Source organism: Argopecten irradians, chromosome 4 (assembly GCF_041381155.1).
Source record: "Argopecten irradians isolate NY chromosome 4, Ai_NY, whole genome shotgun sequence".
In the NCBI taxonomy this organism is placed as follows: domain Eukaryota; kingdom Metazoa; phylum Mollusca; class Bivalvia; order Pectinida; family Pectinidae; genus Argopecten; species Argopecten irradians.
In genome coordinates, this window is record NC_091137.1 from 28,786,990 (window position 1) to 28,801,096 (window position 14,107).

General features: G+C 36.5%; 1 protein-coding gene across 7 annotated transcripts in view; it reads right to left on the reverse strand.

The window, feature by feature from the left end:
- LOC138321201 (histidine N-alpha-methyltransferase-like) overlaps positions 1-14,107 on the reverse strand; it is a 50,803-nt gene that overhangs the window by 5,797 nt on the left and 30,899 nt on the right. For 6 of the 7 annotated variants that reach the window (XM_069264701.1, XM_069264697.1, XM_069264700.1 and 3 more), the window contains 5 exons: positions 7,038-7,213; positions 4,599-4,737; positions 3,946-4,048; positions 3,427-3,530; positions 2,035-2,112 (listed from right to left, as the gene is read on the reverse strand). In XM_069264701.1, the coding sequence (XP_069120802.1) occupies positions 2,035-2,112; positions 3,427-3,530; positions 3,946-4,048; positions 4,599-4,737; positions 7,038-7,208 (595 nt within the window). In that variant the 5' untranslated portion in view covers positions 7,209-7,213. The remainder of the gene's footprint in view (positions 1-2,034; positions 2,113-3,426; positions 3,531-3,945; positions 4,049-4,598; positions 4,738-7,037; positions 7,214-14,107) is intronic. The other variant, XM_069264702.1, reaches the window with a different exon arrangement.

Here is a 14,107-nt window from a genome sequence, read left to right on the forward strand (position 1 = left end):
TTATACAAAATCCTAGCCTCCTTAACCCTTGATTGGATTACATCCATATTTGTTGTGAAACATCATTGGGGAAGGACAATAATATTTTATAAAAATGAGCCTAATCCGACCCCTAGGGGCTGAAGGGTGGGGCCCCAAAAGGGCAAATTTCATTAATTTTAGCTTTAAAATCCTACTCCTCTTTCATCCTTGGATAGATTTCGTCCATATCTGGTGTGAAACATTATTGAAGAAGGAAAATTATTTTCTTTATGAATGTGCCTGGTCAGACCCCTAGGGGCTGACGGGTGGGGCCCCAAAAGGGCATATTTTCTTAATTTCAGCTTTAAAATACTACTCCTCCTTCATCCTAAGATGGATTTCATCCATACTTGGTATGAAACATCATTGGGGAAAGCTACATTTTTTTATAAATGAGCCTGGTTCGACCCATAGGGGATGACGTGTGGGGCCCCAATTTTTTTTTTATTTTAGCATTAAAATTCTTCTCCTCCTTAATCCTTGGATGGATGGAAACTAAATTTGGTTTGAAACATTGTAAAGAAAGGGCTCCTTGGGGCTGAGGGTTCACCGGTTGGGGTCCTAATAGTAGAAAATTTTCTAATTTTATTTTTAAATTCCTACTCCTCCTTAACATTTGAGTGAATGTTATCCATATTTGGTGTGAAACGTCATTGGGGAAGGACAATCATATTTTATATAAATGAGTAAGGTCCGACCCTTAGGGACAGAGGGGCGGGGCTCAGAAGGGGGAACTTCAGGTGAGGAAAATTATATTTTATAAAGGACCAAGGTAAGACCGATGGGGATAGAACGGAGGGGGTCCAAAATTGGAGCTTTGCTGAAATTTGGCTACAATATCTGACTCCTTCATCCATGAATGGGTTACAATCATATATGGATGAATGGCTACCTAGTTTGTTCAATAAATAATTATTTACCTATTTCAGAAACTTACATACAGTGTATTCAAAAAAGGTGTTCCTTGTATTGCTTATATTAATTGTTAACCACTACTTTATACTGTGACTTTGTTGTTTTGTGCCAAGAGTCAGATGACCGTTATGGCCCATGGGTCTCTTGTTTAATTATTATTAAACTTATTAAACATAGAATCCGTTCAGAAGATTGCAAGATGACATTGAATTTATTAACCTGACAATCCTAAACACGTGGCAAAATTATGACAACGGGCGAACCAGTCGTCCCACTCCCTGTATGCTGAGCGCTAAGCAGGAGCAGAGACTACCACTTCTATACACAGAACTCTGAGCCTTCCTCACAGGGGTGAACGCTCAACTCAAGGCCAAAAGTGAGGCGGTGCCAAGGGAGGCATTAGGAAAGATAAAGTCAGTTAGGATGAAGAGAAAAGATAATATCCTAAATTATGTCGCCTTTTACGTGCGAATACAGCGAATTGGACGACTGGTTCGCCCGTTATCTGTATAATGTGACCGGGTGGGGTGTGTTGCTTGGTGTCTTTGGCGGCATGCTTCAGTGATATAGCACTATAAAAATGGCAAAAGTACCACTATGCAAGAAGACACAACATAAAAATACCGTAGTCTCCCAAAACACGCACCTCGCACAACATGAAGGCAACTTACATGACCATGAGCTGTTAATAGGACGTTAATTGATCAAACAAACTTTTACTATCACGAATAGGGCAGCAGATACAATTCTAACACTAACAGTACAATATATCTGGGGACATACATATTTGTTTATAAAAAATACCTTTTCACAACCTTTTCTTCATTGATCATTGACATCTATTTCACATTGATGTTAAGTCCATCGTAGATAAGTAGTAACGCTGTCCCCTTTGACCACATACGACCTTTCACATAATCTTTACTACACTGTTCATTATATGGTTATATTGGTCAGGCAACAAGTTGTTAATATCAGAAGGTTAATTCAATTTAGGTCATGTGCATACCATTGTACAAGCACATTTATATTAATGGAATCTGGTTTGTTCACTAGTATTAATTTATTTTGTCAGAATAATAAGGTAACTATTCTCACCGTGGAAGTCACTGTATGCCTTCATTACGCTTTCTCTGTTCTGTGTGATGTCAACACTGAAGATCAACTGACAGTCTCCTGTATAAAAACATAAGGTCAATTTATTTCCTGATGCAGTTTTTACTGGATTATCAATATTTTTGTTTATGTATGGCCTTCTGAAGTAATATAAAGATCCGCTAAAAGAATTATTGATAAGCGCATACCGTTATGTCTAAAATGTAGCAAAGACCAAGGCTTAAACCAAAATCTAATTTGAATTTGATATATCATAGAATACTTCATCAATTTCAATATTTCTGATTGACTTAGAAAACACATAATGTTAACCATTTACACAATACGTTTGTGAATAAGGTAATAACATTAAGAAGTTTGAAAAACAGTTAAATATATATATCTATTTTTTAAGGGGGAGTTGTCAGTTATGGAGATATTAAGTTTATTGCAATCCACATATTAAAGATGCTCCATCGCCGACAGAGCATAAATGATATTCATTATTTGAACAATAATTGGTGTTTAATTGTGTATATATAAGTCTAATTAACCCAAAAAATGATAAAAAATAATTTATTTTCCCTTTAGGGCGGCATGTGAAATCAGCACGGAATTTTTTCGGGATGCAATTAATTATTTTTTACATTTTTAACTTGAAGTAAAATTAGAAGCTCAAACTTTTTAATGGTGGTAATGGTGTAAAGTTAGTAACTTTGGGATTTTTTGTTTGTTTGTTTGATTAATTAACGTCCTATTAACAGCTTTGGTCATGTAAGGACGGCCTCCCATGTATGCGGTGCGTTGCGTGTATGTTGTGCGAGGTGCGTGTTTTGGGAGACTGCGGTAAATTCATGTTATGTCTTCTTGTATAGTGGAACTATTGCCAACTGATAAAAAATACTAAATCGTCTGCACCTGTTTTTGATAGTGAAAAAATACCATTTGTCAGCGGTGAGCATCTTTAAGAAGTGTGAAAAACAGTTAAATATATACATATTTTTAAGGGGAGATGTGAGTTATGGAGATATTAAGTTTATTGCAATCCACATATTAAAGATGCTCCATCGCCGACAGAGCATAAATGATATTCATCATTTGAACAATAATTGATGTTTAATCGTGTATATATATGTGTAATTAACACAAAAAAACAATATGAAATAATTTAATTTGCCTTTGGTGCATGCGCAATCAGTACTCCATACCATATAGGATAAAGTGTCACGGATTTTTTTCGAGATGCAATTAATTTTTTTAAGTTTTCAATGGTGTTAATGGTGTAAAGTAAGTAACTTTTGTAACTGAAGAAAATACTAAATCGTCTACTTCTATTTTTAATAGTGAAAAAATATCATTTGTCAGCGATGGAGCATCTTTAAATAAGATACAAACTTGTCATTGTTTTTTTCAGCATCTGTAACTTTCGTATTTGATCCGCTGCTTCTAGACTCTGGATACTACCAAACCAAAGAATTACCTTTGTTTGGCTACAAGTGCTAAAAAAACAAGAGATAAATGGGAGAACGAAAGATTGTTGATGATATCATTGATACAGATAAAAAACAGAGTGAGACGACTGGTTCGCCCAGTATAATGTGACCGGATAGGATATGCTTCAGTGATATAGCACTATAAAAAGGACAACAGTTTCACAATACAAGAAGACACAACACGGACATACCGCAGTCTCCCAAAACACGCACCTCGCACTTCAAACACGCTACACACTGTATACATGGGAGGCCGTCCTTACATGACCCTTACTGTTAATAGGACTTTAAAATAATCAAACAAATACACATGACAAAAACAATGCTGTCAAGATAATTTTATTATTTACCCGAACACATTGGTGTTAAATGTTTAAAAAACCAGAAACCTTAACCAAAATTATCATGAATGTATGTTTACCTGAGTTTATTAATACCGGTTTCATAATCAGCTGCAATTGGAAAGATGTCGAGCCTACCAGCATATTCTGCAGAAAGCTTTCTACAGGTGTCCAATAAAAACTCTATAATAAATGAAATCTTTGAATGAAGATCATTGCGAACATTCTTTTAGAGCAAAATGAGATACAATAAAATTCGATGTTTACACTTGAAAGAAAACGGTATATCAAAACGTTTAAGACTTAAATTCAAATAATCAGGTGAGTGGGACTGATTTATCAACTATCTATTATTAGAATTTGTTTTACCAACTAAATTCAGTGTGTTGACGTTAGGGATTAGCCTCTGATTGGTACATGCAGAGTGATACTATTGTACAATGTATTATCGTAATGTATCAGGTTTTAATTTCCATAGTGATACAGTCAGCTTCTAGCTTCGTGATAGAGTGAATTTCCCTTTAGCGCAGTCGGTAGAGCAGCTTTGTTAATATCTGTATACGTAGGAAATGTTTCTTTAAACAGTTATATTTCTATACAAGTTTAACTGTAAATTATTTGTCCAAATAAAGATTCCTAAAAATAACTTTCCTGAGTTCCTGCATAGGAAGCATGAATTCAAGTACAAGTATTTTCTTAATTAACAATATCATACGCAGTGAGTAATACATGCCTTGTGATATATCAATGGGATAGAAATCCAATTTCTCCTGATTAAGCAAAAGATGGTCAATGAATAAACGTGTTTTCTCGCAGTTCCCGCTTCCCATGTCAACAAGAATAGAATTCTTCACATCCGACGAGCACATAGACTACAAAACAAAAACGAAAATAGATTACTGCTACTGTATATGACGTACAACTGACCATAATAAACAGTTGTTGGTTCTGTTTGTTTGTTTTAGTTTTGTTTTTTTCAATAGAGGAACGCTTACCCATTTTAAGGTCAACTGACCCCAAGGATCATGCATTATCTGTAGTTGTGCACCGTGCGTAAACTTTTCATTCAAACGACTTCTTCTCAATAACTGAAAGCCTCAGGGCACTGATATTTGGACTGTAGTATGCTGGGATAAAGGGAGTTTGGTCAAATGAATGACCTTGACCTTCATTCACAGGGGTCAAATAGGCTAAAACATATAAACAACGTCTTCTAAATAACCAAGAGGCCTAGGGACCTGATATTAGGCTTGTTTCATGCTGGGATGAAGGGCTATCAAGTTTGTTCAAATGAAAAAACTTTACCTCCATTCAAGGTCACAGGGGTCAAACAGGCTGAAATATCTTGATAAAACTTCTGCTTCATAACCTAGAGGCTAAGAGACCTGACAGTTGACATGTGACTTGCTGGGATAAAGGGCAACAAAGTTTGTAAACATGAATTATTTTGACCTTCATTCAAGATCACCGTGGTCAATTAGGCTAAAATCGTTAAACGACTTACTTAATAACCAAGAGGCCCAGGGAACTGATATAAGGCCTGTTACACGGTGGGATGAAGGGCTATCAAGTTTGTTCAAATAAATTACCTTTACCTTTATTCAAGGTCATAGGGGTTAAATAGACAAAATCTTAAGACGATCTCTTCGTAATAACGAAGAGGTCTAGGGACCTGATCTTTGGAATGTGACATATTGGGATGAAGGGCTTCAAAGTTTGTCCAAATGAATAACCTTGATCTCATTCAAGGTCACTGGGGTCAAATAGGCTGAAATCATTAATGGACTTCTTAACCAAGAGGCCTAGGGACCTGATATTGGGCCTGTGACATGTTTGGATGACGCGCTACCAAGTGTGTTTAAATTAATGACCTTGACTTTCATTCAAGGTCTGGCCCTGCAGATAGGGCGTTAGAATTGTACCTGCTGCCCCTATTGCATGATCGTTAAAGGCGACTAAATTTAGGATTTTTTTCTTTTCTTCCTAACTGACTTCATCTTTCCTAGTGCCTCCCTTCGCACCACCTCACTTTTGGCCTTGAGTTGAGCATTCGCCCCTGTGAGAAAGGCTCTTGGTTCTGTCCCCTGGCCGAGACACACCAAAGTCTATAAAAGTGGTAGTGTCTTAGCGCTCAGCATTAAGGGAGTGGGACGACTGGTTCGACCATTGTCAGAATGTGACCGGATGGGATGGGTTACTAGGGTGTCTTCGGCTGCATGCTTCACACCCGGACGTCATACACGCAACACTCTGGTTTACATTGAAAGGCCGTCCTTACATGACCCCAATCTGAATAAAATACAGATCCTTATAACCACTCTGTTCAATTCAGGATCTGACAACATCTTATAAGGGTTCATGTTCAGATGATTTTGTACCACTAGTACATCAATTGAAAACGCCATTTCATCCCAGTATACATTTAGAGTAAACTTTGTTGTGCTCATAAGGCAAGATGACTACGTACATGAAAATAATTTTAACTGGTTTTTGAGACAATATTTTTGCAGCAGTAATTAAATTGATCATTTCCAAATGTCACCAGAACGTGACTCGTAACGGAATGTTGTCAATTCCTTTTATCCAAGTGATAATCAAGGATCTGTTTTTAATCAGATTGTACATGACCCTGGCTGTTAATAGCACGTTAATAACTTAAACAAACAAGCATCCGTGAATTAACGCGTACTAATAACACTGTGAACATGTGAAATGGAATTGTAGACCAGAACTCGGCTTCTTGGTCTGATCATATGTATGGTACTCATGTTATTGCATTGTATGCGTAAATTATAATGATTTTAGAGAGTACTGCCAAAATCCGTTTTGAGCCTTGACTTTGTAAAAATTAAACCGATCATATTTATTGTAACTATTAAAATGTTGGTATCTTTTGGAGGTGAGTAACATATACAAAGCTCGTCTTGATTAACGGGTATGACAAAAACGGCACATATAACTTTAACTCGCTACTAGTAATAGAGATATGCATAGATTAAAATCAAATTTGGCCAGAGACTTTCTTGGAGAAAGGGAAACAAGGGTCAATAAGGATAACCAGTGATAGGTACTTTAAACCGCTACTAGTCATAGACTTCTGCATTAATTATAATCACATTTGGCTATAAACATCTTCGGCTTTGGTGTGTGTAGGGGATAAGCCGCTACTCGCCTTAAGATTGGCTTTCAAAATATTCATCTCGCATCTATGAAAGTAGTAGTTTTCGTTTTCCTGAAGACACAAGTCATTCAGTCTTGATCCTTCTTTGTCGTAGCGATACCATCCAGGTATATACTTCGGTGTCGAGGTAAGGCCAGATAGCAGTTCATTCTTTACATCCATATCTTCTGAAAGATACAATAAAGGATAAACGAGCAAGAGGACAAAGGACCTTATCTATCACCGATTACTGAAAAGGTCATATCGATCAAATCTGTTTGTTTGTTTGATTAATTAACGTTCTATTAACAGCTATGGTTTGTTTGTTTGTTTGTTTGAGTTTTACGGCCCATCGACAACTAGGGTCATTTAGGGCCAAACTACAAGTCATGCATTAATATCAGGATAAGAAAAGGCAGGTAAGGACTAAACACAGATTGTAAACGTTTATTTGATTAAAAAAAAGGTTTGCATGGGATAAAATAGTTTTGGCTAAAACACATGAGAAAACTCATGCACAAAGTTGGTGAAACGATGAAATGTTGATACGATGTATGATGAGAAAACGTTCATATTTTGCTTAAAATACCGATCTCTTAGAGATAATTAAAAATACGATTAAGTCTCACGGCATGAAACAAAGTGTACATGTCGGAGACATCATAGTATTTATCTCGTATGTGTTTAAAATCAAAACAATGCAATAAAACATGCTCCACTGTGAGAGGAGAATCACATGCATGGCATGTAGGAGGATCCTCCCCTCTCAATAGATAGGAATGTGTAAGATATGTGTGTCCAGTTCGGAGCCGAGAGAGAACAACTTCCTCTCTGCGGTCTCTCCGACTGGACAGTTTAGGATTAAGTGTAGGTTGAATTTTAAACAGTTTATTGTTTGTTTCGGTAGACCACCTTTGTTGCCAATGGTGTTTGATGGCTTACTGAATTGAAGGTTTGATGTCGGTGTATGGTAGTTTCAATTCTGTTTGTGCTAGGCGAAGAGCAGTCTTAGCTGCTTTATCAGCCTGCTCATTCCCCTTTATACCCACATGACTGGGAATCCAGAGATAAGTAATTTGAGTTTTAGAAGATAATCGAAATGTTCGGAGTAAAAGATTTTGGATTAGAGTATTTCTAGGGCATCTTGATTTCAAAGCCTGGAGAACCGAAAGAGAGTCTGAACAGATGATTGCCTTTTCAATGCGGTGTTCTTCGATGTGGTTAAGAGCAAGACCGATAGCACAAGCCACCGCAGAGAAAATGGAGGCAACATCTGGAAGTCGGATAGAGGAACAGTGATTAGATGAACAGCATGCTGCCGCAACTGTATCACCATTTTTTGAGCCGTCAGTGTAGATCTCAACATGATCAGGGAAAGCCCTGATGCATTCCCGAAAGGAGGATTTGTGTTCTTCGGGTAATTCTCCTGTTTTTGTGTTTCTGAATAAGTTGAACCCGTTCGAACTTTGAAATGCCTGTCAGATATAAAACTTGAAATGAACTTTGGCAAATTACCACGTATACCGATATCATGGAGATCGTTCATAATTCCATATTGCCAAGTTGTGTCCTATGCCTTTGCAAGGTCAAAGAATACGGCCACAAGATGTTCTTTCTTGGCAAAGGCTTCTCGTATAAATGTTTCTAGTATAACTAAATGGTCTACCGTTCCCCTGCGGTTTCTAAAGCCACTTTGCAAAGGACTTAAAATATTGTTTGATTCCAGGAACCAAACTAATCTAGTATTTATCATACGTTCTAGAGTTTTATAAATACAACTCGTCAATGAAATAGGACGATAGTTATTGGCATCAGTAGCATCTTTCCCGGGCTTCGGAAGGGGTATAATAGTAAATTCCTTCCAAGACTCGGGAATTTTGCCAGAAGAGTAAACTTGGTTAAATATAGTAAGAAGACATTTTAGTGAATAGTCTGGTAATTGTTTTAAAAACATGTAAGGACGGCCTCCCATGTATGTAGTGTTTTGCGTGTATGTTGTGCGAGGTGCGTGTTTTGGGAGACTGCGGTAAATTAATGTTGTGTCTTGTATAGTGGAACTGTTGCCCTTTTATAGTGCTATATCACAGAAGCATGCTGCCAAAGAAACCAAGCAACACATCCCTCCCGGTCAAATTATACTGACAACGGGCGAACCAGACGTCCCACTCCCGTTATGCTGAGCGCTAAGCAGGAGCAGAAACTACCACTTTTATAGACTTTGGTGTGTCTCGACCAGGGGACATAACCCAGAGCCTTCCTCACAGGGGCGAGCGCTCAATTAAAGGCCAAAAGTGAGGTGGTGTCAAAGGAGACGTTAGGAAGAATAGTAATTTAGGAAGAAAGAAAAGATAAGATCCTAAATTTAGTCGCCTCTTACGATCATGCAATAGGGGCAGCAGGTACAATTCTTACGCCCTGGCAGGGCAAGATCAGCTGAATTTATATACCTCCATTATGAAACTGAAAATTAAATTTTGTATATATATCTTGGATTTTCGAATAGCCAGAAAGGTGACACTTGGTGAAGAATATCAGTATCAATCAAAGCAAGCTTTAACTCAATACTGCCAATATGGAATATAGGAACCAAGACGAATATACCGAACTCTTTCAAAACACACCTGCATTTTACACGCAACAGACTTCATACATGGGAGGCCGTCCTTACATGACCCTGGCAGTTAAAGATGCTCAACCGCCGACATAGCATAAATGCTATTTTTCATTTGAACAGTAATTGGTGTTAATGTATGTCTAACTAACACAAAAAATAAGATAAAATGATTTATTTTGCCTTTTGTGCAAGCGCAATCAGTACTTCATTCCATATAGGATATAATGTCACGTATTTTTTTCAGTTTGCAATTATTATTTTTTTATGTTTTTAACCTTAAAGTGAATAGTCGGGCAAAGAAAACCAGTCTAAATGCGTTCATTGGTCATCCAAAAGTTCTCACATAAGAATACGACGGCCAAGTTCTGCTTAGTTTCCCAGTTCTGACCATTACAGTAAAGAAAAGTTGAAAGCGAGGCTGCGTGGAAATGTAACCACGGACCTAGTGAGGCGGGAGGACGTTTTAGAATTTCCATACTTTAAATTAATTTCTTCGTACGCAGACAGATTTTGACGAGATATTTCATTTTCCCATTTCATAAGAAGTTATACTGGATACGTTCACACCATTTTTACCGACTTTAGCCATCCTTGCACGACTGTTCACTTTAAGTAAAATTGGAAGCTCAAACTTTTCAATGGTGGTAATAGTGAGAAGTAAGTAACTTAAGAAAAATACTAAATCGTCTGCTCCTGTTTTTGATAGTGAAAAAATGCCATTTGTCAGTGGTGGAGCATCTTTAATAGGACGGTAATCAAATTAAACAAACGAACAAACCTATTAAATAGTATAACACAATCATGTTACAAAATGACCAAAATATAACAACAATTTTTTGAGGTGGCTTCTTTCTACATTTACTAGTAATACTTAGCTCAATAGTATTGGTAAAATCAGTAGTTCCAAATGTATTCTTTCAAGGCGACAGTTTTGTCTGCTCTTGGAATTCGGACACTAAAATAAATAACCCTTAGTCTGGACCATCCCATTTCTAGAAAGCTGAGTTGCTGGTAATTGATAAAATGTTTTATGGCCGACAAATTAGTTATAGCAGTTTTCCATTGTATTACGTCGGTACCCCCTGGTTTATCATCATATTTTTTATTTTTCAGTCCTGATAAACAAATTGATTATTAAATGTACATGTTCGTGTCGTTCTGTGAATTAAAATTCTGCCGGTTCTTGTGGTTTTAATTAACAATACACTGTCGATCACTTATTATGATGCATTTATCTACACTCATACGCGTTAATACAATTGTAATATACATGACATTATTTTATGTATTTTTGTTGTATTAATGTAATACTTATCAGTGATACATAAGTAACGTTTATGTTCGTTTGTATATTTGATTTAATTAAAGTTCTATAAATAGCCTGGGTCATTTCATCCTCGATACTCCAGGGGTTCCGATCACTTACGATTTCTACACCCCTGGAGTATCTCATAGTAAAACTGGAGGCAACAGAATAGAACAGGTAATTTAGTCATACGATGTACATCAAAAGAGCCGTATAACGGTACACTGTGGTTGACAGTGTGGCTTTGATGTTAGGCGTCGCTCTCTCTGTAGTCTTCAAAGGAAATTTTTGCTAGCCTGTGATTGGTCAAATGCTTTCCGCTGAACTGCCTTCAATTTCACTATGAGATAGTCCAGGGGTGTAGAGATCGTAAGTGATCGGAACCCTTGGAATATCGAGGATAGGGTCATTTAAAACTACATGAATTTGTCATAACTAGGCGAAACTTTATACATTCTATTTTTTCTCCTGTAATCTTTTGATACAATAAAGAAAAATTAAGCTTTGAAAATCATTGGAAAGGACAGACAAACATCTAATATTGCCTTGTAACATTACTTACAACACAGAATTTGTGCTTTGTACAAATTTCGAATGTTTAGATAGAAACATACATGAATAAATCACTTTATAATCATTAATACTAATTTAACTGCTTTTTATAAGAAAAATTATTTTCGTAGTACTGATCTTAGTTGCTCTTGTAAAATTAAAACCTGTAAATTGTAAGCACTGTAACTCTCAAAAATTATTTGTTGTGAAGAACATATTAAAGACTCTTCGTACTTCGTGAGTAAGAATATTATGGTACATATGACTTAAAGGCCAACCTCCCATCCTAGGTGTTGCCTGTGTGGTATGGTTAATAAGCATCACAAAGTCTCAGAGGAAAAACTCTCATTTTTGTTCATTAACACTGCATAATACTTCAATATGTTGACTCAACCTAGTGGAGATAGAAAATTTTAACTCCCTATGATACACCCCTAGAATTTATAAAGTGAAATTCGGTAGCATATAGTACAAGTATACGGATGCAAAAAAAAAAAAAAAAAACGAGCAAAAAATAGCCCAAACATAACCATAACATTGTTGTAGTAACCAGCATTATAATTTACGAGTATTAATCGCTTAAGCAATCGTTGACAGTTGTAATTAAGCTGTACGTACAAAAGGAAAACAAACCGAAATCTTCGAAATAATCCGGTTTATCATGCCATAAACCACGAGGCTCGTTTAAAATAGTGACAACGTTGAATATAACCTGCCAATAGGTTATAAAACGCAATACTAATATACCGCAGTCTCCAAAACACGTACTTTGCACTTACACGAAACACACTACACATGTACCTGTATGTTGTGTGTTAAATGTATGAAGTGCGTGGTGTGTGTTATGGGAGACTGCGGTATATTCGTGTGGAACTCGTCCTTTTTATAGTGCTATATCACTGAATCATGCAAACGGAGACGATTATCAACAAACTGACGAATAGTAATTTCTATCTATTAAAAACAGAAGCAGATGAATAAGAATTAGTATTTTTCCCGTAACAAAAGTTACTTACTCTACACTTGTATATCCAGTATTGAAATATTTAGGCTCCTTATTAGATATAAAAGCATTGAAAATAATAAATTGCATTCCGAAAACGAATGCATGTCTCTGTACCCTATAAGGAATGAGGTTCCGATTGTACAGAAAACAAAGTCAAAATATGTCATTTTAGATGGGTTTTTATGTTAATTAGAAATGTACTCTACATCACAGGTGTTCATTTCTAATATAAACATAAGTATAATACTGGGTCAAGGTCTATAACTCGGCCGGCCATATAACAGTACCCAATTTCAGAAAAAGTATGATTATTAACCAACCGTATAGGATATGATAATAGGAATACTCTCAATCGACAGCCAGATAATTTATCTTTAATTTGGTATATGATACAATATATATCATGCCGTATAAATGTCACTAGGTATCCAGAAACATCGGAAAACAGCCAGATTTCAACTGGTCGGACACTGTGGTGTCCTCCGATAAACACGCCAGGACTCTAATGCGTAGCTCAAAAACCACTGCATGTCAACACTTCAGCGTCATAAGAATGAAAGTTTGGTAGAAAACAAACTTACCGGTTAGTAAATCCATGGATAAATACCATCCATTTGCCTAACGTAGCCCTTTGAAATTTCCGATTGAAAAATTTATGTCTCTAGCCGCCATGTAAGTATGTGTGCAGTAGATTTGTTTTGTCGGCGTTGATTGGCTCTCGAAAATTAATTGACCAATCAACGCCGAGAAAACAAATGTACTACACACATATCAACATGACGGCTAGAGACACACATTTTTTCAATCGGAAATTTCAAAAGGCTGTATTGAGCAAATGGATGGTATATAGATAAACACTAACATACCGGTAAGTTTGTTTTTTACCAAACTTTAATTCCTATGAAGCTGAAATGTTGACATGCAGTGGTTTTTGAGCTACCCATTAGAGCCCTGGCGTGTTTATCGGAGGACACCACAGTGTCCGACCAGTTGAAATCTGGCTGTTTTCCGATGTTTCTGGATACCTAGTGACATTTATACGGCGTGATTTATATTGTATCATATACCAAATTAAAGATAAATTATCTGGCTGTCGATTGAGAGTAATCCTATTATCATATTCTATACGGTTGGATAATAATCATACTTTTTCTGAAATTGGGTACTGTTATATGGCCGGCCGAGTTATAGACCTTGACCCAGTATTATACTTATACTTATATTAGAAACGAGCACCTGTGCTCTACATACAGTGTAACACGATTTAACATCAATCATTGTTCAAATGACTTTATAATTGTATTTATAATATGACTGAAGGCAAGGCCTTAAAGGGCGCAGCCAGATATTTTAATATGAATCATGCACGGCATAGGAAGAGCGAAGCTCTACTTGTTTATTTTATTTTCTTTTTCATGTAGAAGACATATTTTAGAAATAAAAGGGCGCACTTTAAAGCGAATAGTCGGGCAAGTGACTGTAAAATCGGTAAAAATGGTATTAATATATCCGGTATAATTTCTTATGAATTAGAAAAATAAAACTTTCCGTCAAAATCGCTGTACATGCGAAGAAAATAATAATATCTATGGGAATCCTAAAAG